Here is a 25,837-nt window from a genome sequence, read left to right on the forward strand (position 1 = left end):
ACGCGACTTGCAAGTAGGTTGCCTCGCGGAAAGGGTTTCGTTTCCATTTTCATACTTTTCCTCCACCATGAAGGCTGAAATGGAGAGAATTCTTTCTTTATCAGACGGTGACAGTTCTGCAGAACTCCAGAAGTACTTGTCGTCCCTCACCGCAGACAAGGTAACTCGTGTTTATCGCATCGTGAGCTAAGCACGATATATGCTTTTGATTCGTTATTTAAAACACGAACTTTTTTGTGTGTTTTGTTTGGAAGTTGACTACGCTTATTACCAGTAGTGCACTCAAGGGCAAGACTATTGGCATAGTTATTAAAGCCATATTCAAAGGTAAGACCTTTTGTTCTGTGTAAATATGAACTCCTATCGTTGAAATAAGAAAAGCTCTCAGGGAACCAATATATTGCCTCTTTTTCATTTTAGGCTCTCCACCTGGATGTAGCGAAGGGTCAACACGCAGACTGCTGCTTTATCAACATTGCATCCCTCTGTGCGAGTCTGGTGACCTCCAAAATGAGGTGGCAGCTGATGTCATTGGACTGCTCATGCTGGAGGTGCAAACGCACGTTGCAGCTCTCGTTTATCATTGGGAAGAAAAAAAAAAAAAAGAAACCTTCAACTTTTGCATCGAAGATGGCACACGATGCTTGTGGAAACCTTTTCTGTCGATGAGTTCCTTTCACAGCGTTTGACCTTTTCACCTTGCTTGCTCAACGTTTTGTTGTTCTTTCTCATTCTTATTTTGACTCTGTTGTGTATATACAGACACACACTCTGGTTGGACCATCCCTTGCTAAACTAGCAGAGCTATTTGTTGAAGAAATCAAGGCAGGAAAAATAGGCAACGGGAAGTCCTTGGAGCTATTTCCTACTGTGCTTACTGCCATGACCGCTTGTGAAATGTTGTCATACGGCAAAGGTTAGTACAGATTGTGTATGATTATGGTTCACGTGGCTCAAAAAAGATGATTGAAACATATATTTTGTTTAACCACAGGCGAACTCAGTGGTGAGCAATACAAGAAACAGCTGATCAACAGCCTCTGTTCAAGCAGGTGATATAATGCTCATAGCCTTACAAAATAATCAATTCATTATGATTTTTCTTTTAATCTGTACAAACACTGTACACCAGTATGTTAAGTAACAGTGACAATTTAATTTCAACAACTAGTAAAGGCTGAATAGTCATTTACCTCTAATGTAACACACTTGTATTTCTAATGTAGATGGGACTCACAATGTGTTATCCACCTGACAACAATGTTCAGGTAACTTATTTGGTTTTCTCACATTAGTAAAATTTGCACAACATTGTCAAAGTCGTGCTCCGACTTCTTTTGAGTGTGTCTGCTTCATTTTAGGGATGTGCCCTTGTCATCAGAAGAGTTGCGCTTCGTGGTGGAAAAAGTGCTGCGGATGTTCAGCAAGCTGGACCTGCAGGAGATTCCGCCACTTGTTTATCAGTTGCTCTTGCTATCCGCAAAGGTGGGAGTGTGTGACAAACGTGTCGCAAGCAAGTCATCCATTCAGTCTAAATGGCCATGCTCCACCTCGCAGGGTTGCAAGAAACAGGTCCTAGACGGAATCATCATTTATTTTAAGCAGCAAGACCTTCACCATCAAGAGGAGCAGAAAGATGGAGAGTGGGTGATTCAAACATTGCAAGTGGCCCTGCCCATGTTAAATGATTATTACCTTTCATTACACTCCTTCTTCCCTCTCTCAGGAGTTTGGATTTAGAGGTTCAGTCCATTCCACAGGACCAGTTAAGACATGTGGAGGGTACTGTTATCCTCCACATTGTTTTTGGAGTGAGGCTAGACCATGAACTTGGGAGAGAATTCCTGAAAAGCATCAAGGTAACTTTTGTCGCATCTGTCACTAAAATTGTTACATCATTTGATCACCGGCAGATACTTTTCGTGGATGTCGTAAATCATTGCTTTCCACCAGGCATCGTATGGGGATCTTTGCCCTTTCAGTGTTGCCCTATTGCTCTCGGTTGCACGCATCCAGCGCTATGAGGAACAGGTCAGAAGTCGCTGCTGAGCTTCTTTCTTTATCTTCATCTGAATCTCTTCTGCTAATTCATTAACTTCCCCATTCTCTGTATTCGGTAGGTGTTTGAACTTTTCAAGGGAGCAATCGTCAAGAGCTTCAAAGATGAGCAGCTGCTGCAGGGATCCAAGTTCCTGCAGGACCTCCTGCTTGGCCACTGTAGTGTTGCTGAGATGATTTTGGACACAGTGAAAAGCAGGTGTGAGCAGTTGCAGGCCACGATGAGTTAATTATTTCATATGCACCATTCAAAATTACCGTGGAACCTCTAAGGGCAACCACAATCTATTCTCTGTCGCACGTTTTCCTTAGATTTGTGCATATTATATAATGCATAATTATAATTCCATTGCAACATGCTGCCAATTTTTTTGTCTGAGGTTGTTGTCACATTTCTGTCGGGCCAATTATATATTACTCGTGCACTCACTGTAGTAGTCTCGCCACGCTGCACTATTTGCATATCTGTTGTTGACCAATACTGGCCACTCATGCCAGAGTAGCATCTGCCCCACTTTCACACTGATTGAGGAGTATCTGCAACATTTGCACAATCAACATTGTCCCAGATTATCGCACTACTCGTCACTTTAAACTGCGTACACTCCTTGAAGTTTCGGCGCCCTTTGCACAATGATCATTGCACCGGACTATTGCGAGATTAGTCATTCGAACTGCTGTAAGTGCTAGAGGACTCTGCATCTTTTTGCACAATTGTCAAAAAATAATAATAATTTGTACCGGCATTACCAGATAACTAGCAACCCTTTATTGCTCAGTGACTGTTTTTGTCAATGTCTTTATGCGTCAGGACACCCGTGACCCTAGTGAGGATAAGCGGTTAAGCGAATGGATGGATAAGCATATCGTACCAAACAACTCAGAAAAGGATTAATATGCAGTCCTGAGCAACCTCCCAAATGTTTGTGTGACTTTTCAGACTGTTTCCAAAATGTATGGCCTTATGCGCATTTGAACTTCAGTTCCAGCAAATTGTCTACATAGTGGGTGTGGCACATTTATTTATTTTTTTGACCTCTCCAAGGTGACTCATGTGTTCTATTGTTATCATATTGTAATTTGTTCTCAAGCAATCACACTTCTACTATGTTCACATTGAATAAAAAATATTGGTTATTTTAGTTAAAAACATGAACTTGCATGGCTTTTTTTTCACAGTGTCTTTGGATGGGATCATGTGACTCAAAGCCTGGTGCAGCTAGGCTTCTTCCTGATGGACACATTTGGACCTAAACCTGGACCATTTGGAAAGACCACAGAAGGCTCTGCTACTGTGGCCCGGACCCCCACTCAGCTGGCATGTAAACTAGGAGGTCAGGTGCTCCTGCAGGGCTTTAAGGTACAGTAGATTTTTTTTTGTTTTGTTAAATAGAACTATTGTAATACCCTTTCTGGCATGGATTGGACTTGTTTCTTGTATTTTGTTACTATGATGTGTTTTTGTTTCGTAAGCTGCACGAGGCAATCAGAGGCGAGATACTGGAACAGGTTCTGAACCGACTGGTCACAAAAACCGTCTCACCTATCAATCATTTCTTAGGTAAAATAGACTCACTTCTGTCATAATTATGTGTACTTACACAATCTGATCTAATACAGTACCAAAATTCAATCAAAACTCCACATAATTGATTTGAAAGGCATATTTTTTGATAAAGCTCTTTTATTGGATCGTATTAGATTGTGCATGTGGTCATAATGTTGTGGCTGGCAAGTATACCTCTTAAATTAAAATGTGCCGTAGTGTCTGTTAAATATACTTTGATTATGAAATGTGTGCCTATGTCCTCAGAGCTCTTCTCAGACATTGTAACTTCTGCTCCTATGATACTTCTGGAGTCATCCTCCAAGGTGACAGAGACATTCGACCATCTGTCTTACCTCCCCCTGGCCACCGTGCAGGGCTTGCTAAAAGCTGTCCAGGTACCAGAAAGACACAGCATACACTCACTTCTTTACATGCAAGGTTCCTACATACCTATAGAAATACATTCCCAGGTCTGGAAAACTATTGCATCGAAAAATATTCATGTTTCCAAGACCTTTACAACAGCTCTATTTTTGAAAACAACAAAATTTGAAAATCGAAAAAAATATATAGATATATCCATGTTTTTTTTTAAGGCACTTAGAAGTGCACCTACAATGGTCGCGTGAGACCACACAGTATTATACTATGGTCTTGGTGAATACTCGATTCTGATTGGCTCAGGAAATTCCATCGGTGGACATTGTCAGCCGATAATGTACAACCTTCGAACGTCTCAAGTCGTTCCTGTCAAAAAATCTTTACATTGTTCCAAATTAATGCACAGATTATATGAGCAAACATAACAAACCTGACAGTCAGATTTTCTGACAAGTAAACATGAAGTACTCTGAGGACAGAAACTAGCCAATTTAAAACCAAAATGAGTGATTTAATCATTTAAGACTTTTAATGACTGGAATGGTGCTGAGGAAAAAAACTGAAGAAACAGAAGCTGCACAAAGAATGAATTCCGTACTATTTAAACAAAAGGAAAATTACAAAATCGGCGATTAAATGCCGACACACTTCATGGCACAAAAACTGACAAATACGAACTGAACACTTCACTGTTGATGATTGAATCATACCCTGCGACAATTTTTATGCCACCGACGAAGACCGACACGGAGTACAGCCTTGCCAGCCTGAGAGCTTGCATCAACCATCACAGAGAAATATACTGAATATATAGCTATAATCTTCCGGAAATTATTTGCTAACATAATGGCATATAATGAATCAGAATGAGAAACATCCATTTACTCAATGTCACAAATTATTAGATTTTTTTACTGAGAAGTCTGGAATTTTGAAATCTCAAATGCGTAGGAACCCTGGTAGAAACATGTGTAAAATGTTGCCACTGTTTGATTTCCAGCCTCTGCTGAAAGTCAGTATGTCCATGAAAGATGCATTGATTCTGGTTCTCCGCAAGGCCATGTTTTCAAGGTATGTCCATTTTGTATATTGTTGCCAATTTAAGACATGGTCTCCGTATGTTTCACTTCAATGGGATTGGCTCATGTAATTTATCATGTTATAGGCTACATATGTGAATGGGCAATTTGAGATTCTTAGTTGAACTTTTCTGCCTCTTCACCAGCCAACTGGATGGACGAAAGTCAGCTGTAACTGGCTTCTTGTTGCTGCTGAAGAACTTCAAAGTGCTCGGCAGCCTGACCTCCAGCCAGTGCAGCCAGACATTCTCTTCCAGCCAGGTAGGTAGCTTATCTATTTATTGTTAGCCGAATAGCATAATTGCCCGAGTCTTTTATTATTATTTTTTTTTTTACATTTTCAGAAAACAATAAAAGCACAACACATTAGCAAGAACATAGGCATTGTTTGTTGATATTGTGACAGAAAGTTCTAATTTGGGTCTAATTTGTGAATGTATCAAATTAATGATCCTAAAAATATGTCATCTTACTACAGAATGCTCTTGTTTTGGTTCTGAATGTAGAGATCAACAATGCAGCAGCGGATTTATTCTAGTGGGTTACAGGGCTGCGGGTGACCTCTAAATTTACCTTATCACCTTTGCCAGAAAGCTGGAATGTAGTAGTTTTTAAAAGAACTACAATTTATAAACAATATATAGTTACTTGGTGGATTGGTTTTACCCTGTTTAATACATTTTGCATCCTTTGATTTTTCTGTATGGAGCCCTCACAGGAAAAGGTTTGGACACCCCTGATTTAGTCTTCGATGAACTTAGCATGCACGGTTTTGGAATGTGGGAGGAAGTTGGAGTAACTATAGAAAACCTCTGCAAGGACTTGGAGAACATGAAAGAAAGGCCAAAGCAGAGATTCAAACCCCCAACCTCAGAACTGTGAGGCAGATGTGCTAACCAACCACTTGATCGTTGTGCCGGCAAACTAGTTTTGTCAAGGGAAAAAAAGTGGATGTAATTCTTGATCTATAGGGTATTTTGATGAAAGTGCATCACAAACATGTTATCAAGACACGTTAAAATGTGGATTCATGCACAATATGTCTCCTTTAAAGTACTTGATCCTAGAAATATTTCCTAATAGATAAAGTGAAATACAATCAAACGTATGTGCGCAATCTTATACTTGGTATATAAACCCTGACAGATGCTCATTTGTCTTCCTGGAACCCTGACTAGATCCAAGTGGATGTTCATTCTCGATATAACGCTGCTGCCAATGAGGCGTTCTGTCTGGAAATCTTAAGCAGCCTGCGTCGTTGCCTTGGCCAGCAGGCTGATGTGCGCCTCATGCTCTACGAGGTTTGTGGTGTTTTCTAAGCCTTATGGTCTTTTTTTTTTTTTTTTTTTTCCACACAGTGATTCAGATTTGAATATCTTAGTATGATGAAATTGCATTGACACTTGGAGTATTGTGGTACATGCTGCTCCCTTTCACATGGATGGTGCGGATGTGATTTATGGTCAGTACCTCATACCTACCCACTGCCGGTCCCAAGCCTGGATAAAAAAAAATTGGTGGGTTGTGTCGGGAAGAGCATCAGACAAACAAACTGCTGAACAAATCATGCGAGTGACTCGCTGTTGCGACCTCTGACGGGACAAGCCAAAAGTCACGACGACACTTTTGCATTGCATTCTAGTTCAGGACGATTCGTGTGAAGGAAGATGCGCATCGAGCTTCTTTATAAGGGTTGTGTTGATGGTTGTGTTATTCAGGGCTTCTATGATGTTCTTCGTCGGAACTCCCAACTTGCTAGTTCCATCATGCAGACTCTTTTCTCACAGGTATGATATGATATATCTTTGTTCTTAAGGATGTACTTGTCACGTTTTATGTATTGTTGATATTTTGTGTGTGTGTGTGTGTTTGTATCCTAGTTGAGGAGGTACTATGAACCTGAACAAGATCTCTTGCCCCCAGTGAAACTGCACCCATGCATCACAGCTCATGGAGAACAGATCCACCTTCAGGAGCCTCTGGTATTGTAGAATTTATATAGCGCTGATTTGCTATTTTTAATTTGCTGAGTGACACACGTTTTGTTATTAAATCATTACTGACTTATGTTCATCTGGATAGTTGGACAATTATTCCCATGCCGTTCTTGTTGAAATCTTCACGAAAGAGTGGAAGCTGTGATAGCTTTAATACTTAATTTATTGTGTCTGCTTTGTCAATACTTTTCTATCTCAGGCCCACCTGGTATGCTGTACAGTACAGTGCCTGTTGTGGCATGAAAATATGCGGCAATCAGCCAAAATCAGTGCTTACGACAGTGATGATGACGACAAAGACGAGGATGAGGGATACCAGTCCGAGCTACAGACAATTTTAGAGAGTATCACAAAACGCATGATCAAAAGTGAAATGGAGGACTTTGAACTGGTACGCATACATGGCACCCTGTGGTAAATTATATTAATTCAACGGTATCTTGTTCAAATGTAAAGCTACTGATACAATTGTGAACCAAATGGAAATTGAGCTGAAACCACAGTCAATTGTCTATATATATGACACAACCCCATTCTTCCAAGTTATTTGTAAAAGTCATGGTACGCCGTGTTCTGTTTTATCAGGACAAGTCAGCAGAGTTCTCCACTGCATCCAGTGTTGGTGTGAAGAATAATATCTATGCTGTGCTCGTGATAGGACTCTATGAGGTCCTCATGGAGTACAACTTTGTCAAAGCCAATTACAGGTATCTGTCACCTCCTGTTTTTTTGTGTGAGGATTATGTGGGGAATTTTAGCTTTGGAAACCTTGTATGAAACCTTTAGTAAAAGCGCCTTTGAGGAGCTGCTGGAGCTGTTCAACTGCTACCACAAGCTTTGTGAGATCCTGAGGGAGAAATCTGGAAAGGGTCGGCAGCCCTCAAACAAGACGCCACGAAGTTTACTCTCAATGGGCTTTGTATCAACTCTCCTCACTGTGCTCTTTAGGTAAGTATGCACAATATGTATTCTTGGTGGTGCTGATAGCTACAGTATATGTCAAGACTAATTATAACAACAACAGTATTTTAGGGCCTGATTTACGAAGATCCAAAATGGCAGGTGCTAAATTCAGTGTGCTGTCACGCTAACAGATTGAGAGAGCGGTTAGCAACAGGTGAAAAAGTGGTAGAGAACACCGCATTTAAAAAAGGAGTTTGTGCTTTAGATGGACAGCTCTGATGATTTTCACCATCTGCACTCCAAGTCAAAATGTATTGAAATTGGCAGTGCTTTATTTGATATAACTCGCCCTGAGTGCGTGTGAATTGTCTGCATCTGCCTATCCTGGGTAACATTGCATTTAAAACTTGGGACAGAACATGCGGAGAACATGAACTGAGACAGGCCATCACCAACTGTCACATTGCACCGAAGGGACCCAGACACACAGGAATGCGGAGTTGAAAGGAGTTTTGACATTTGGAATATGGCATGAATCTTCACTCTGACTGGCTCCATGTAAGCCCTTAGAACAAGTGTGTCAAACTCAGGCCCGGGGGCCAAATTTGGCCCACGATGTAATTAAAACCCCCCAATTCAAATGAAGTTGGGACGTTGTTTTAAACATAAATAAAAACAGAATACAATGATTTGCAAATCACGTTCAACCTATATTTAATTGAATACACTACAAAGACAAGATATTTAATGTTCAAACTGATACACTTGATTGTTTTTAGCAAATAATCATTAACTTAGAATTTTATGGCTGCAACACGTTCCAAAAAAGCTGGGACAGGGTCATGTTTACCACTGTGTTACATCACCTTTTCTTTTAACAACATTCAATCAACGTTTGGGAACTGAGGACACTAATTGTTGAAGCTTTGTTGGTGGAATTCTTCTCCATTCTTGCTTGATGTACAGCTTCAGCCGTTCAACAGTCTGGGGTCTCCGTTGGTGTATTTTACGCTTCATAATGCGCCACACATTTTCAATGGGAGACAGGTCTGGACTGCAGGCAGGCCAGTCTAGTACCCGCACTCTTTTACTACAAAGCCATGCTGTTGTAACACATGCAGAATGTGGTTTGGCATTGTCTTGATGAAATAAGCAGGGGCGTCCATGAAAAAGACGTTGCTTGGATGGCAGCATATGTTTCCCCAAAACCTGTATGTTACTTTCAGCATTAATGGTGCCTTCACAGATGTGTAAGTTACCCATGCCATTTGCTCTAACACAGCCCCATACCATCACAGATGCTGGCTTTTGAACTTTGCATTCATAACAGTCCGGATGGTTCTTTTCCTCTTTGGCCCGGAGGACACAACGTCCACAATTTCCAAAAACAATTTGAAATGTGGACTCGTCAGACCACAGAACACTTTTCCACTTAGCATCAGTCCATCTTATATGAGCTCGGGCCCAGAGAAGCCGGAGGCGTTTCTGTGTGTTGTTGATCAATGGCTTTTGCTTTGCATAGTTTCAAGTTGCACTTATGGATGTAGTGCCAAACCGTATTTACTGACATTGGTTTTCTGAAGTGTTCCTGAGCCCATGTGGTGATATCATTTTACATATTGATCTCGGATTTTGATGTAGTGCCCCCTGAGGGATTGAAGGTCACGGCCATTCAATGTTGTTTTTCGGCCTTGCCGCGTACATGGAGTGATTTCTCCAGATTCTCTGAACCTTTTGATGATATTATGGACCGTAGATGATGAAATCCCTAAATTCCTTGCAATTGTACATTGAGGAACATTGTCCTGAAACTGTTCGACTATTTTCTCTTGCACTTGTTCACAAGGAGGTGAAACTCGCCCCATCTTTGCTTGTGATTGACTGAGCAATTCAGGGAAGCTCCTTTTACACCCAATCATGGGTGCCCCATCAGTCTAGACCGGCGAGCGCCCCTTCCCCTTTCTGTTGCAGTCATTAGCAACTATGCTACCAGTCTCCTCGAGCAAATTTACACTTTCCCTTCCCAAAAATGGCCAAACGAAAGATGGAAAACGGTTGACTTCCAAGACAGGTGGGAGGCAGATTGTTTGTTCACAAACGTAAAAGACAGACCTGTTTGTCGTGTGCGGAGCAACGTGGATGTAACAAGGAATATAACATAATTGAATTAATGTTTTTTTTAAATCCCCTTTATCAACTCCTTGGCAGGGACCTTTAATAGTTTGAAGTTTGGATTTTTATTGAAGGAGTTTTTTGGGGTTGTTTTGTTGTTGGCCTTTGAAAAAAGATTTGGCAGCACGGTGGACGACTGGTTAGAGCGTCTGCCCCACAGTTCTGAGGACCGGGGTTCAATCCCCGGCCCTGCCTGTGTGGGGTTTGCATGTTCTCCCAGTGCCTGCGTGGGTTTTCTCCGGGCACTCCGGTTTCCTCCCACATCCCAAAAACATGCATGGTAGGTTAATTGACAACTCAAAATTGCCCGTAGGTGTGACTGTGAGTGCGAATGGTTGTTTGTTTGTATGTCCCCTGCGATTGGCTGGCAACCAGTTCAGGGTGCACCCCGCTTCCTGCCCGATGATAGCTGGGATAGGCTCCAGCACGCCCGCGACCCCAGTGAGGAGAAGTGGCTCAGAAAATGGATGGATGGATGGATGGAGAAAGGTAGTTGGAGATAGATAAATAGAAGATGGAGAGACATAAGAATGGACATTATCTATTTATATACAAAATAACAAACAAATACCACTGATGACTTTTATCGCAAATTTTATTTCTCATCTTTATAATAGGCGGCACGGTGGACGACTGGTTAGAGCATCAGCCTCACAGTTCTTGGGACCCGGGTTCAATCCCCGGCCCCGCCTGTGTGGAGTTTGCATGTTCTACCCGTGCCTGCGTGGGTTTTCTCCGGACACTCCGGTTTCCTCCCACATCCCACAAACATGCATTAATTGACAACTCAAAATTGCCCGTAGGTGTGACTGTGAGTGCGAATGGTTGTTTGTTTGTATGTGCCCTGCAATTGGCTGGCAACCAGTTCAGGGTGCACCCCGCTTCCTGCCCGATGATAGCTGGGATAGGCTCCAGCACGCCCGCGACCCCAGTGAGGAGAAGTGGCTCAGAAAATGGATGGATGGATGTTTATAATATTAAAGTTTGTTTATTCCAGATTCAGTGTTTAAGCAAAATGTAAGTTTGTTGTCAAATGATAAACTACATTTCTGGAGAGAAGGGCCGCATGCACATCGCAGTGATTTTTCATTCAATATTGAGTTTGGCTCATGACGTTGTCCCAATTTTGTATTTTGGCCCACTGTGAATTTGAGTTTGACAGGCTTAGAGCATTCAGAAGCTCGAAAGTTGGATTCCTAAATAGACAATATTGTGTCGCAATAGTTTTTATTTCTGCCATTTCAAAAATGTTTCCACGAGTGGCAAAAGTTCTCCTTGCTGACTCTCATTTTGCCTAGTTTGCACCTGCCTTTCAGAGGCAGTATTTAAAGATGACAAATCAACCATCACAATTGATGAATAACATTGTGGCTAGTAGATGAACTTCCACAGGATCAATTGGCCTGAGGAATCAAGTTTGCTGTTTTATATTTATGATGTGCGTGGCCATTGTTGGGTGACATCCGATTTCTCCATCTCAATAAAGCGGGGTCGAAGTTCATGAGTAGTTACTCTGATCTTGAGCAGCACCAGTGCACTTTTCCTCGCCAGAGGTCCGACATTTCCTCCCAGTTTTCTGGAAGATAGCATTTCGAGCTAAAAGAGAACACTTCGGACAACTTAACACCACTGGACAGACGACATCGCGAGGTTACGAATAGCGCGGGCGTAAGGATATGTGGTCATCTGGAACAAGATGGCACGCTCAGTTACTACCGTACTTTGGGCTTTCATTGGATTGGTTTACATTTCTGTGTTTTGAGTTATTTGTTTGTGTACAACCCCAATTCCAATGACGTTGGAAGGTTGTGTTAAACATAAATAAAAACAGAATACAATGATTTGCAAATCATGTTCGTTTTGTTTAATGATAATGCTTTTGTGAAAGGCTTGACAGTTTAATTTGTATCCCATTAAAATAAAATTAAATGTGTTTCGCCTGGCCCTTCATGTTTTCTTTAAAGAATTGTACCCATCTTACAAATTCTGCCTGGGTAATCAAACATGAGCACAACTGTGTGTTTTCTCATTCACTAAATAAAAGTAGGGCTGTGAATTTCCAAATAAGAGCAAGTAAGTAAAAACAAAGTATTATGTGTTCAAATAATGTGCTTAACTTTAAAAAAAATATTTGAAATAAACTAACAAAATACAGATAATACTTCGTTTTGATTATATGGGTAGAAACAAAATCACGCATTGTAAAAATGCATGATGAATAGATGGCTTTTCAATAATTTTGAGGTCAATTTTGGGTTGGTGTATTATACATGGGTGTGCATTATACAATGCGAAATTACAGTTAGTATTATTATTATTATTTTTTTAAACAGTATAGTTTGTCTCCAAGAATGCCTGCTGGTCATATAAAATCCAGGTTGTTGTGTAAAAATAAATAAATAACTGCAGCCAGGAATTTGCACACAAACAAACAAACCCATGTCAAAGAAAACATACTGTCCTTGGTGGTGGTAATAAGGATATAATACTGTTGTTTCCAGAGACAGCTCTCAGAGCAGAGAGGAGGCGCTCAGCGTGCTGCGTTCCAGTGGAGAGTTTGTGCGTTACGCGTTTTCCGTGGCTGTGCAGAAGATCCAGCAGCTGGAAGATACCGGCGTTACAGACGGCCCCGATGGACAAAGTTCAGACTCGACTTTCCGCTTCTGGTGTGAAATGACAAGGTAGGAAACTGGAATCCTTTGATTGCATTAAGTATGCACTCAGGGACGATTCGTTTCGACATTTGCCCACCAAGATATTCGTCTGTAATATAGTGACCATTTTACAGTGTGCTTATGTGGCGGTATATCAACGTCCCCAGTGCAGTGGAGGATGCTGGGAAAAAAGAAAAGCGTTCCAGCCTCTCCCAGTTGAGCCTGGAAGGTCTTCTCGGGATATTCACTGCCTGCCAGCAGCGCTATCCTGATAAGATGACTAAGCTTCTCTCTTCCATTGGTTGGACTCGCAGTTTTAAACAGAAACGAAACACTCACTCAAATTTAATGAACAATAGACCATAATTCCATTGCATTCTGTGTACGTTGCAGACAACTTGGAGGATGTTGCTGAGCCAGAAGATGGTGAAGAGATGAATTACGGTTACATCCGTCAATTTCAGGTAAATGTCTCACAGTCATGTGTTTTTATCTAACTGGCTTCTTCCCGTGTTCCAAAAATGGTTAATTTAAGATTCTAAATCGTCCAAAGGTTCGAATGTTTTTTTTTTTTTGTCTATATGGGTCATATTCATACAGTTTGATCAATAACGGTGAAGACATGGCCCACTGAAATCAATTAATGTTACTGTTATGACTATGTGAATTATTGGTGGTTGTTATCCATCATAAGGTCATAATTGTTTCTAAGTAATATTTCCTTTTTATTTTTTTTTATTATTTTAAACCTGTCCTGACAGTTTTAAAGTAATATTTTTCAAACTTTGAATGCCAAAATGTCTTCACCATTAGGTGTCCATTATGTACTACAGAGGGATCTGTGAGCTGAAGTGCCAGATCACGCAGCCATTTTGCGTAGACTAAGGTTCACTGCTAAACTTAAGCAGCTTCGCCAAGCTTAGGAGGACGCAAATCAGAGCGGGGACAGGGATGTGTATAATCGCGCTAGAAACCTGCTGACGAAAGAAATGAACATTCCAAAAAGGAACTATGCAGCAAAGTTGGAAAAACAGTTTAGCGCTAACGACTCGAAATCAGTCTGGCATGCATTCCAATCGCTGACTAATTACAAGCGACGATCCCCCCCCCCCCCAAGCTGAGAACAATAGCATACTAGCCAACGACTTGAATACCTTCTACTGCAGATTTGAAAAGGACACTTTCACACCCCACACCCATCCGGCCACACCACCGAACACAATCACACCTCTGACTTCTGCGTTAACCATCCATGAACAGGATGTGAGACGCATCTTCAAACAACAAAAGATTGACAAAGCGGCAGGCCCAGACCTTATGTCCCCATCCTGCCTCAAAGTCTGCGCGGACCAGCTCGCGCCAGTCTTCACTCAGATCTTCAATAGATCTCTGGAACTGTGCGAAGTACCATCCTGTTTCAAACGCTCCACCATCATTCCAGTCCCCAAGAAACCTGCAATCTCGGGTCTGAATGACTACAGGCCTGTCGCCTTGACATCTGTGGTTATGAAGTCCTTTGAACGTCTCGTGCTGGACCACCTCAAGAGTGTCACAGGTCCCCTGCTGGACCCCCTGCAGTTTGCCTACCGAGCGAACAGGTCTGCGGGTGATGCAGTCAACATGGGACTGCACTTCATCCTAGAACACCTCGACAGTGCAGGGACCTACGCGAGGATCCTGTTCGTGGACTTCAGCTCAGCGTTTAACACCATCATCCCTGAACGCCTTTCAACCAAGCTTCTCCATCTCAGCGTCTCACATGCCATCTGCCAGTGGATTTACAGCTTTCTGACGGGCAGGACACAGCAGGTCAGGCTGGGGGAGGCCACCTCATCCACACGCAGCATCAGCACTGGGGCGCCCCAAGGTTGTGTCCTCTCTCTGCTGCTCTTCTCTCTCTACACACATGACTGCACCTCAACGCACCCGGTTGTCAAACTCCTGCAGTCTGCAGATGACACCACTGTCATCTGCCTCATCAAGGACAGTGACGAGACCGCATATCGACAGGAAGCGGAGCGGCTGGAGCTGTGGTGCGACCGACACAACCTGGAGCTAATCACGCTCAAGACTGTAGAGATGATCGTGGACTTCAGGAAGCATCCTTCGCCACAGCTGCCCCTCACGTTGTCCAGCTGCCTTGTGTCAACCGTCGAGACCTTCAGGTTCCTGGGAATTCCAGTCGCTCAGGACCTAAAGTTGGTGACCAACATCAACTCGGTCCTCAAAAAGGCCCAGCAGAGGATGTACTTCCTGCGGCTTCTGAGAAAGCACGGCCTGCCACAGGAGCTGCTGAGGCAGTTCTACACAGCGGTCATCGAATCAGTCCTGTGTTCTTCCATCACAGTCTGGTTTGGTGCTGCTACAAAAAAGGACAAACTCCGACTACAACGGACAATCAAAACTGCTGAAAGGATTGGCGGTAGCCCCCTTCCCACCCTTGAGGACTTGCACGCTGCCAGAACTAAGACAAGAGCGTGCAAAATCCTCTCGGACCCTCCACATCCCGGTCACCAGCTCTTTCAGCTCCTTCCCTCAGGTAGGCGCTACCGATCAATGCAAACTAGAACTAGCAGACATTCCAACAGCGTCTTCCCTCTTGCGATCAACTTCTTCAACACCTAACCTACAATTCCATTACAACATGCTGGCAATTTTTTGACTTGAGTTCATTGTCACATTTCTGTGGGGCCAATTATATATTACTCGTGCACTCACTGTAGTAGTCTCGCCACGCTGCACTATTTGCATATCTGTTGTTGACCAATACTGGCCACTCATGCCAGAGTAGCATCTGCTCCATTTGCACACTGATTGAGGAGTATCTGCAACATTTGCACAATCAACATTGTCCCAGATGATCGCACTACTCGTCACTTTAAACCGCATACACTCCTTGAAGTCTCGGCGCCCTTTGCACAATGGTGATTGCACCGGACTATTGCAATATTAGTCATTCAAATTGCTCTAAGTGCTAGAGGACTTTTTGCACAATTGTCAAAAAAATAAATATGTACCAGCATTACCAGATAACTAGCAACCCTTTACTGCTCACCCTTTAGTGAATGTTTTTTTTTTGGCAATGTCTTTATGTCTCAAAAGTGTTCTCTGTCAATTGACTGTCTGTTGTCGTACTAGAGCGGCTCCAACTACCTGAGACACATTTTTGGACATACTTGGCAAATAAAGATGATTCTGATTCACACAATAGCAGATGTCAAAGTAAATGGGTTTTATTTGTGAGATATGACTATGTATATGCATGAATTTATCAGTGTTGGAACTATTGCATGTCTTTATACAATCGTAATAACAGTAAAGACGAGACTGTAATGGATTTAATCAGTAGTTACTCATTTATGTAGTGTTTGAAAGGCAAGACATTTAAATTGTGCAACTCACGATTTTTTGAAGCTGTTATGTCTTTAACATATGTCTTTACTGTTACTTACTTTTGAATTTACTATTATGCAAGAAGTGTATTTCATTATTATTGTTATTTTTATTTATTTATTTAAAAAAAAAAATTTTTTTTACCCCAAACCTGTCCTGTTCAACTGGATGTCCATGCAGGATGATGGATCTGTATGCCTTTTGTGCTGGTTTGAAATATTCCATTTGCTTATTTTGTATTATCATTATTCTGGTGTTTATTGATAATGCAGCCGGACAGAAAAGGGTCTTAGGGGACAGAACGGACAAGGAGAACAGGGGGTGCGAACCACAGCAGAGCAAGAGTTAGACAGTCTTGATATTTCACCACAAGTAACGTTACAACAGTCACATCGTGTTCTTATTTGTGGTTGGGGGACACACATGCAACAACTAACCAAGAGAACAAGATGAGAGAGGACAGAAAAGGACAGGACAGGACAGGACAGAACAGGAGGTGAGAAACGAGCAAGGCAAGTGCTACTGACAAGTGGTGAGGTTGGATTCTTTTTTTAGTGTCTAAACACCTGTAAGAACCTGTGAGTTGATATCGTAATACAACCTGCGTTGTTATTAGTGGTCCCAGCACAAGCAATTCAAGCCTACAGCGTGTCTATGGAATTCATTAGTGAATGAACACCATATCACATGCATTTTAGTCAACTGATGTACGGAGTTGCTGAGCCGGCAAATGCAAGAAGTGTGTTTCAATGGGCCATTACCATTTGTTGTCAATAAGGATTGCCTTTACTATGAATGTGTAAAATTGTAAATAACGTTTTGAAAACAGGACTTTCAGCGTGTCTGTTTCAGTATGGGGGACATTTAAAACCATTAGAGAAATTGCATATTTTCTCTTTTTTTTTATGTGAAAATGTGCCTTTCGCACAAAGTTAGCAGTTCCAGCTCCCCGTGACTCAGTACAGGATAAGCAATATAGAAAACAGATGGCTAAATGTACAGTATATTTTTTGAACATCTCTGCTCAGTATCTGTTTTTTTTTTTTTTGTCTTCTTTGTCAACAGAGAGCGCTGTTTGCCCAGTTGAGTAGAGGAGAGGAGGAATTTAACAGCAAAGAAGCTCAGCTATTGGTCAGCATCTTGAGTGTGCTTTCACTCCAGCTAAAGCCCTCATCTCAGCAGGTACGTACTCCATGACGGAGGTCGGCAACTAACGTCGGCCCAGGGTAACATTTGTTTTCCTGACAATTGAATCGTGAGCCAAAAGGACATTTTTGTCAGGCAAACCCTACTTTTCCTCCTAAAATAAGCAACCCTTTTTCTCATTAATACTATTGTATCGTGTTCAAAAACATAATTTAATGAACCTGGCCATAATAATGTCTTAAATCACTGAGACACGCTGTCTTTTAGGACTTAACGGTTAAATAATTGCCATTTTAAATGATGAACACTTCTCTGAGCCTAATTAATGTATCAGTCGTTTCAGTGACATTTAGGCCTACTGTAATGATTTGGCTAGGATTAAGTTGTCCATAAATCGACTAAATCAAGAGGAAATTTGTGAACGAAACCTTGACTCTTTGGTAGAAAAATGCCCATATGTTTGTCTTATTAGTTGAGATGAAAATGTAATCTTTAAACAGGCCATTTTCCGATTTTTTTAAAATGGTGGCGTCTGCTCGAGCCATCTCATTCCTGATCACCCAGAGAACTAATTGTCAGGTTTACATCAAACTTCACAGAAAACAAGAATAGTTCATCACGTCGATCCACCTCTCAATTAACATACACCCCTTTATCTAAACGGTTACAGCCGGTGCAGACCCCATCTTGCAGACATTACTTTCACGTTGAACGACAGTCACGTGGGTAAATCAGCCAATCGGTGTATTTCTTATGACATCGTCACGTCACAGTGGTTATGCGGCCAATCAGGTGCTTTAATACTGGAACATGGAAGTGAAGGGAGTGCTTTAGGAGCCGAGCGCAGATTTTTAATCAAACTAAAAATAAAAAATATTTTTTCAAATCAAAGTCATCTGACGGGCCAGATATAATTGGCGGCAGGCCAATTATGGTCCACGGGCCGCCAGTTGCTGACCTTCGCTCTATGATGAAATGCTCATAAGTCAAATACATGCTAGGACTGATAACATCCGCATCAAAAAAACAGTTTGTTCAGATGATCACTTGGACTGTGAAGATTTGCAAGGAGACCAGCTTTGGTGAGTCAACAAATCAGCAATTGTCGTTTGGTTTTGATAGGTTGCACTAAAACGTCTCCTTGGTTTTAGAGGACTCCGCTTTGTCCAAAGGGCTGCTCGCGCTTCTCTTCAGCCTGCATGTTCTTTTTAAGAGCCCTGCCAGCTTGTTGCTAGAACTCTGCCAGGACATCCATAGCCACCTCGGCGATATTGATCAGGTACGTCATCAATTCATGTGAGATGCTGTTGCCAAGCTGAAATGCTACGGAGAGAATGAATTCCATACTTTGCTGTTAGACATGGTGATGCCATGACATTATTGCCGCATCGTCACTTTTTGGGCTAAGAGCAATACTTTAGTTAACGCTAATGCGCTGCATATTTCAGTGTAGATTGGTGCTGTTATTTGCACGGATAAAACAAGCACGTGAAAATTATCAGGAATATTGTAGCGCTGCAACTCACGATTATTTTAATCAATTGATCTGTCAATTACTTTTTTCAATTAACCAGATTGAGTCAGATTAAACATTTTTTTTATTTCCATTTTATTAAAAAACAGGGCATTATTTGAAATGGACAGTGCAGAAAATGCATTGACATTAATTGATTATGATTCAGTTTCTGGTTTGTACCGAAACATGTCAGAAAATTGGCAAAAATGTTGATCATTGTTTTCCAAAGTAAAATTAAACATTTGCAAATGTCTTATTTTGAATAAACATAGATAATCATTCTACTTTCATAGAGGACTAAAGAAATCCGAGAATATTATCTGCTGAGAAACTGAAATTACAAGGAATTTTTGCAATTTTCAGTTAAACCAGGTCTCTAAACAATTAATTGATTATCACAATAGTTGTCATTGATTATTTGTCAGTTGATTAATTGTTGCACCTCTAGAATATTGTTTTTTGGATGAACAGCAGGGTGAACTAGTGGTTAGCGTGTCTGCATGTTCTCCCTCCTGTGGGGAGTCCAGTTTCCTCCCACATTCTTTGCATGTTAACTTAATTGAAGACTCTAAATTGCCCAAGGGTGTGACTGGTTGTATGTCACACAGTATGTGCTGCGATTGGCCGGCGACCAGTCCGCAACCCTAATGAGGACAGGTTGTATAAAAGCTGATGTACAGATGGATACACAGCCGCATTGTGTGTTACACCTATAAGTTACAATAGGAGCTGCATCATTTTATATGTTTTTTCTTACCAGGATGTGGAGGTAGAAAAGCAGTGTCGCTTTGCTATTGTCAACATGAAAACAGCAACAGCAGCAACAGTAAGTGCTTTCCCCTTTTTTTTTTGTCCCTTCTTTCTTTCATTCTTCAGTCACTTTGTCACAATTTACATTATGTTTGGAATCTTTAACTCCAGCTGCAGGTCCTGTCTCAAGTGGACAAGGTGCTAGATGAAGTGGACTGGCTGATTGGAAGAAGGAGAAGTCACAAATCAAGCCCTGGTAGGGAGCCTTTCACACAGATGCGCTCACTGGCATGAAGTTGAGAGTTGAAGGGTGAATAATGCAAACATTTATTGGGGCTTTGTTATGTTGCTGACAATTCGAAGAGGGCACGCAGTCTGCAGGCCAGCAGGATCCCGCAGAGAAAGCGGTGACGCTGCAGATTGGAAGCCTTCTGACGGCACTAAATGAGTTGGTCCAGACCGCACTGCACCTCGGAACCTGCACGATCACATTGCTGAGAGTGCTGAGTCGCACTTACACCATCCTCACCACACTAGTAAAATATGTGTGTATTTGTCTCCTTATTATTAGTTATTGTTGCAAAATTCTGGAAATTTGTCAGTTGGAACCTTTCCATGGGAATAAACCAGGAACTTAAATAGCGTTTATATTTTAGCATAACCCTGACAAATAAATAAATTCTTCCAAGTACAGTGGTGGCTTGACTTATAAATGCCCCAACCTTTTAAGTTTTTGTGAGTTATGAGCATTCACTTGCCCTCGCATGTGGGCCACGGGAGCCATCAATTTTGCATTTGTCTGCTTACGACTCAACAAAATGTTCGTATTTATGCTTGAATACGATGCATTGCCATTAAATTACACTGAATTCCCACGGAACATTTCCAATCATTTGCAACCCTACTTATTATTATATAGTTCAACGATAAATATAGGGTACCAAGTTTGATATGAATGTATTTTCTTCACTTTTTCAGTACATTCAAGTTTGTGCCAGTCAGAGTAGTAAATTACCGTCACGCTTTGAGAAGCTGGTAAGTCTTGGCAACAATGTTGTTTTTGTTAATACTGCATATGATATTATGCTTAAGTGTATTTCTTTTTTGCCACTGAGCAGGTCAAGCTGTCTGGCTCCCATCTGACTCCACAATGCTACTGTTTCATCACATACGTTCAGGTACAAACGAGTTCAAGTTCTGAAAACCAGTCCCTGCATAGTTTGTAAGCCAGGTGTTTACTATTAAATAGTGTTGGTAAATGTCCCTTTAATTCTTCTCCAGGGTGGAGAGTCAAGTGCTGGAGGTGCAGACAAGAAGAAAAAGAAGAAGGAAGTGAACACTGCTGCGACTGTAAGGACTTGTATAAGGGATGGGCTAAATTTATTTGTTCGACCAGAGGGGACAATTATCAATCAATTCCGTCAATCTTCTTCGATAATCCCATCTGACTTTGGGCGCATTCACAAGACTAACTATCAATAAAAAAACATGTTTTAATGGGATGAGAAACTCTCCCTCTGAGTGTTCTAGAATCCTATTAAGTGCAATAATGCTACCCCGCTACAGTAATGCCTTAGAGTAGGTCTGTCTAGTTGTTCAACTTTCCATAGCTGACGTCATGTTGTTCCTTTTATAGGCCGCAATCTACCGGTAGTTGAGATGCATCCTTTCATTTTCTATACTGCTCATCTTCACACAACTGATAACCAATTCATCTAGCCTTATGCCCATTCAGTCAATACCTCATGATACGTTTGATAAAACAATTTATTTTTAATTCAAACAAAATAAAGTGTGTATAATTTTGTATAATGTACATTTCAAAAGAAAGGATTACGTGACTACACCCATCTCGCTTTCTGGGTAGGCAAAACTTCTGCGTCAGACAAAGGCCATTCCCAACTTGATCTTCAGCATTGAACAGTACGAGAAATACCTCATTACACTCTCAAAGAAGTCAAAGGTATGTGTGAGCATCTGTGGAAAATGTGTAAAGAAAACAAATGGGACTAATTTCAGCAACATTTACCATATGTGCATTGTCCAGGTAAATCTGATGCAATACATGAAATTGAGCACCTCGAGAGATTTCCGCATCAATACTGCTACTCTGGATGCAGCACTGCAGGAGCAGGACAACACTGTGGCGGTAAGTGTCATCTCCATACATTGGCGATCACACTGTTCCGGTGTGTGCTTTCACTGTTTGTACTTGTTTCTGTTCCTTTAAGGTTGCATCACAAGAGGCAGAAGAGACTCAAGAACCCCCAAAAAAGAAGCGAAAACAATGAGCTGCTCCTGTTGGTTACACACACCGCCAGCTTGCAGGGGCCTTCTCCATTTTGCATTCCAAGTGTCCTTTGCCTCTCTATAAGACTCTATCTTCCTTTGTTGAGGGAACCTTTGGTGATGTCAACTATTTGGTAGATGTCCAAGGCTTCACCTGAAAGCACATCTTGTTTAGTAATGTTTTCTCCTATTATTTAATTATAGAGAAACCCTATATTTTGTAATTATTTTATGTTTTTATGTTTTATGTTTCTCTTAACACATAATTTGACTTGTAGAAATTCTCCTGTGGCTGATATTAAAACTGTAATATACAGAATCATTGGCATTGTAATCATTTTGCACTAGTGCAACTTTTACCAAGTTAATGACTGTGCTAATTGGCAGCTTCATCAATGAGTTAGTCATGCCACAATCTAATGAGATCCAATCTGCCTTCACAAAGATAAAAATTATACATTTTGGAAAACACTCAGTGAATTATTTTTGCATCATCCTGACAGCTTTATCTAAATATTTTGGTGACCTCATTCAGCTACACGACTTGCACTCTGCTAGAATGGCTAGCAGTTCGCAGCACTCGATGTGAAAAATAATTGTCTGCCAGTGGATTCAGTTTCAGGCTCACCAGGAGGAAGACCGTATTTTTGTTCCACACCCGCGGGGTTGGAGGGGGTCACACAGTCCATGGTGACCTCTTTTCTCAGACAAGCGTCTACGTCAACTGCACTGAAGAAAGCGACCGACTGTGGAAGGTCCTGCATGCCTAATGCATGTGCAAACATGCACCTGCGGGAGACAGAAGTAGTAAAACAATAAGGAATAAATTAATACAATTCCGTGAAACAAATATTAGAATTTTGGTTATAAATGTAGGCCAGCAGATAAGGCCTCGCTGACCCTGACCCAACAGCTCAGACCTGGTAAGAAGGTTGGTGATCTGCAGCGCCAATGCCGCTCGGTATCGGTCTTCGCTGCGGACGAGGTACCGCACCTCGTCGTGGATGCTGATGCAGAAGCGCCCGTCGATGTCGTGCTCCTCAAAGAGCCACCTCATCGCCACCAGCATCAGGTGAAGGTAATCCACTGCCGAGCTCTGGACCACCCAGTTCACTCTGCTGGTGATGAACTGACACAAGGAAAGCCCGACATAAATGTAAAATCTCGCATCGCTCCACTTGGACCACATGATGGGCATTTCTGTGATCAATGACCATAACATTAGGTACACCTACACGAGGGATACAGTGCAACAGCTATTTTTAATACATGATTGTACTTCAAATAGCTCCACTGTGTGAACATTCCAGCAAACTGCTACATTTTATATTATGTATAACCAATCATGCTTAACATACGGTAGGTACACTGTTAAAGCCATATTTATACTTTACAATTTGCACTCATTGTAGAATATGTGTATATATTATTCACATTAGTGGAAAACTTTATTTTAGCAGTTCAAAAGTGAATATCATACTGTATACTTATATACGGAGTGAAATAATGGTTTTATTTTTTATCATGATTACAGTTTACCCCAAATTTCCCATCTCAAGAAATGTTATTACATAAGAACCACCAAAATTACTTTTAATGTAGGAATTAGGAATAGGCCTTCTGAGAAGTATTTTCCTAAGTGGTGGGAAGTAACAAAGTACAAATACCGTTACTGTACTGGGGTAATTATTCAGGTAGGAATACTTTTGAGTACAGTGCACCCCCGTTATTCGCGGGGGATTGAGACCGAATATTGCAAATCTGCAAAGAATTGGTGACCATTAGAATTGTAAATTACAACAAAAAAAAATAAATCAAAAAAAAAAAATGCAACTAAAAACCTGTGAATAAGTGAATCCGCAGGTGTCGTATGCATGGGTCCACTGTATTTATTTTTCTGTTATTGTCTATTTTTATTATGAATGAACTTGTCTACGATATTCTAATTTGTCGAGATGGACCTCTTCAATATATGTATAGAATTACTGTGTACTCTTAGCTTAAAAAAAAAAAAAGTAAAAAGTACAATCTTGAAATATATTTAGGAATGATTCAATGAAATGATCCTTCCCTTTTTTCCTATATATATATATATAAAAAGGAAAAAAAAAAATATATATATATATATAAAAATTATTCCTCCACTGTTAGTTTGTTCGGTGTTGGTCCGTCCCTTAGCTCACCTCATCCTTTACTGCCTTGGGCTCCAGAGCTCTGCTAATCCTGCAGCCCAACACAGGTGTCGCTGGCTGGGCTGAATGGGCAATGTTCTCCAGTTTGTTGAACATGTCCGACTCCGTCCCTCCTGACCACATCCGTTTGCCCACCAAATCCCACTTCCTTCGCCGAGAGCTTATAGGTCAAGTAAAAAGGCAGAAGACAACAATAACAATACATGAACACTGAGAAGCACAAAACTGAGGTTCTGTTTGATCATTTCTCTCACCTATGTGAGGCCAGCCTACTAATCTTTCGCAATTCCTGGAGGGATACGCTTCCATCTTCCTCCCTTTCCACTTCAATTCCCAGCTCAGTGACCAGCCACTCACCTTCGTCCGATAGTTCATATCTGGCCCAAAAAACACACACAGATGCGTCACACGGCCACAATCAACTATTAACTCATACGGTGGTGCCTTGACTTAAGAGTGCCCCAAGTTAGTTTTTTCGAGTTACAAGCAGTTCCATCAATTTAGTGTTTTGAGTTGTGAGCAAAAATTTGACTTTTGGGTAAGCCTCAGAGAGTCCGTCACTAGGTTGGGGCAGTGACTTTCACAACATGCGGCCACCATCAGTTCACACCTTGCAGTGAGTCTGTTGTGCATTGCGCTTGCATTTTGCATATTTTCGTGCAGATATTTTGCCAAACTTCTTTTTCCAACCATGGGTGAATGCTGAGAAGAACTGGAAGAAGTCCATTGAATTTAAAGTTTGAAATAATGGAAAACCATGTGCGAAGCAGTAGGAGCGTAATTCTTTATACTGAAGCAGAGAGAGAGGATAAATTGCTACAACGCCAGCCAAGGGCATAAATAAAAATATTCTAAGTTGTGGACGTCTGTCGATAAAAAGATGGAGAAGCTTCTTAAAATGAGAAAAGCGTGGTAAAAAGGGCAAAAAACCCACAAATTAATAGATGAAGTTCAGTAAAAGTATCGCAATTAGGGAAACCTTTCTTCCTTTACATATTGTATTGTAAGAGTTACTGTTTTTGAATACAGTACAATACTAACTTCTCTTTTTGGGGGATGCTGGAACAGATTAATGGCATTTACCGTACATTCATTTTGATGAGGAAAGTTGACTTTCGAGACAAGGGATTTAAGTTAAGAGCATGGATATGGAATGATTTAAACTGTTAAGTCAAGGTATCGCTGTACCATAAATGAGAGTACCTGCGTAACCCCTTTGTCAAAGCGTACATCTGTCTGGCCTTACTGGCAGCGTCTGTCTGACTAAGGCGATGGTTGAACTGCATCAGCAGCCTTTCCGCGAAGGGTTGTCCTGCACCGTAGATGCGGCCGTAGTTGAACACCTTGGCGTGCTCCCTGCTGATGCCCACAGCGTCGGCAGTACGGCTGTGCAGGTCAGTGGCCTGGCTCTTCTTTCCTTGAAGTGTCATCCAGCCAAAGGCCGTACAACCTAAACCCCACAGAATTATTACAAGACGACAAAGATGTGGCATGATTGGCTTGCAGGTGTTAGTTATTCTGACAAGTTGACTTTAGTTTTATTCATCCACCATAAAGATAATCAAGCATTCACAGCTCCTGAATATTCAGTTGTATTTACTTTAAAAAAATAGTTATCAGAACTCAACAGATTTGAGCAATGGAATCTTAAAATAAATAAGATCAATAGATTCAAGCATTCACAGCTCCTGAATATTCAGTTGCATTTACTTTAAAAAATAGTTATCAGAACTCAACAGATTTGAGCAATGGAATCTT

At 41.3% G+C, this 25,837-nt stretch overlaps 2 protein-coding genes across 4 annotated transcripts in view; one reads left to right on the forward strand and one right to left on the reverse strand.

Annotated features, from left to right (window-relative positions):
• fanci (FA complementation group I) lies at positions 1 to 22,173 on the forward strand. Its single transcript, XM_061677566.1, has 37 exons — positions 1 to 160; positions 255 to 327; positions 421 to 551; positions 763 to 916; positions 995 to 1,052; positions 1,227 to 1,268; positions 1,362 to 1,485; positions 1,558 to 1,643; positions 1,727 to 1,859; positions 1,954 to 2,031; positions 2,121 to 2,257; positions 3,238 to 3,418; positions 3,532 to 3,619; positions 3,872 to 4,002; positions 4,989 to 5,059; positions 5,214 to 5,328; positions 6,246 to 6,368; positions 6,786 to 6,854; positions 6,948 to 7,049; positions 7,264 to 7,455; positions 7,650 to 7,771; positions 7,851 to 8,012; positions 12,641 to 12,820; positions 12,928 to 13,094; positions 13,187 to 13,257; positions 17,252 to 17,368; positions 18,363 to 18,414; positions 18,484 to 18,611; positions 19,609 to 19,674; positions 19,770 to 19,854; positions 19,962 to 20,143; positions 20,577 to 20,633; positions 20,717 to 20,776; positions 20,880 to 20,948; positions 21,466 to 21,561; positions 21,646 to 21,747; positions 21,830 to 22,173. The coding sequence occupies exons 1-37, from the start codon at positions 68 to 70 to the stop codon at positions 21,887 to 21,889; spliced, it is 3,957 nt and encodes a 1,318-aa protein (XP_061533550.1). The 5' UTR covers positions 1 to 67; the 3' UTR covers positions 21,890 to 22,173.
• The window catches only part of polg (polymerase (DNA directed), gamma), a 21,802-nt gene continuing 17,101 nt past the window's right edge, over positions 21,137 to 25,837 (reverse strand). For all 3 annotated transcript variants that reach the window (XM_061677569.1, XM_061677567.1, XM_061677568.1), the window contains 6 exons: positions 25,283 to 25,529; positions 24,334 to 24,456; positions 24,071 to 24,239; positions 22,808 to 23,016; positions 22,516 to 22,676; positions 21,137 to 22,041 (listed from right to left, as the gene is read on the reverse strand). In XM_061677569.1, the coding sequence (XP_061533553.1) occupies positions 21,977 to 22,041; positions 22,516 to 22,676; positions 22,808 to 23,016; positions 24,071 to 24,239; positions 24,334 to 24,456; positions 25,283 to 25,529 (974 nt within the window). In that variant the 3' untranslated portion in view covers positions 21,137 to 21,976. The remainder of the gene's footprint in view (positions 22,042 to 22,515; positions 22,677 to 22,807; positions 23,017 to 24,070; positions 24,240 to 24,333; positions 24,457 to 25,282; positions 25,530 to 25,837) is intronic.

This window comes from Phycodurus eques, chromosome 5 (genome assembly GCF_024500275.1).
Source record: "Phycodurus eques isolate BA_2022a chromosome 5, UOR_Pequ_1.1, whole genome shotgun sequence".
NCBI classification, from domain to species: domain Eukaryota; kingdom Metazoa; phylum Chordata; class Actinopteri; order Syngnathiformes; family Syngnathidae; genus Phycodurus; species Phycodurus eques.

Excerpts from the sequence above, each read along its gene's own strand:
- fanci (XM_061677566.1), top strand. The coding sequence starts at position 68 with ATGAAGGCTGAAATGGAGAGAATTCTTTCTTTATCAGACGGTGACAGT. Across the intron at positions 1,486-1,557 it reads TGCTCTTGCTATCCGCAAAG|GGTTGCAAGAAACAGGTCCT; the intron begins GTGGGAGTGTGT and ends TCCACCTCGCAG. Across the intron at positions 19,855-19,961 it reads AAGTCACAAATCAAGCCCTG|AGGGCACGCAGTCTGCAGGC; the intron begins GTAGGGAGCCTT and ends GACAATTCGAAG.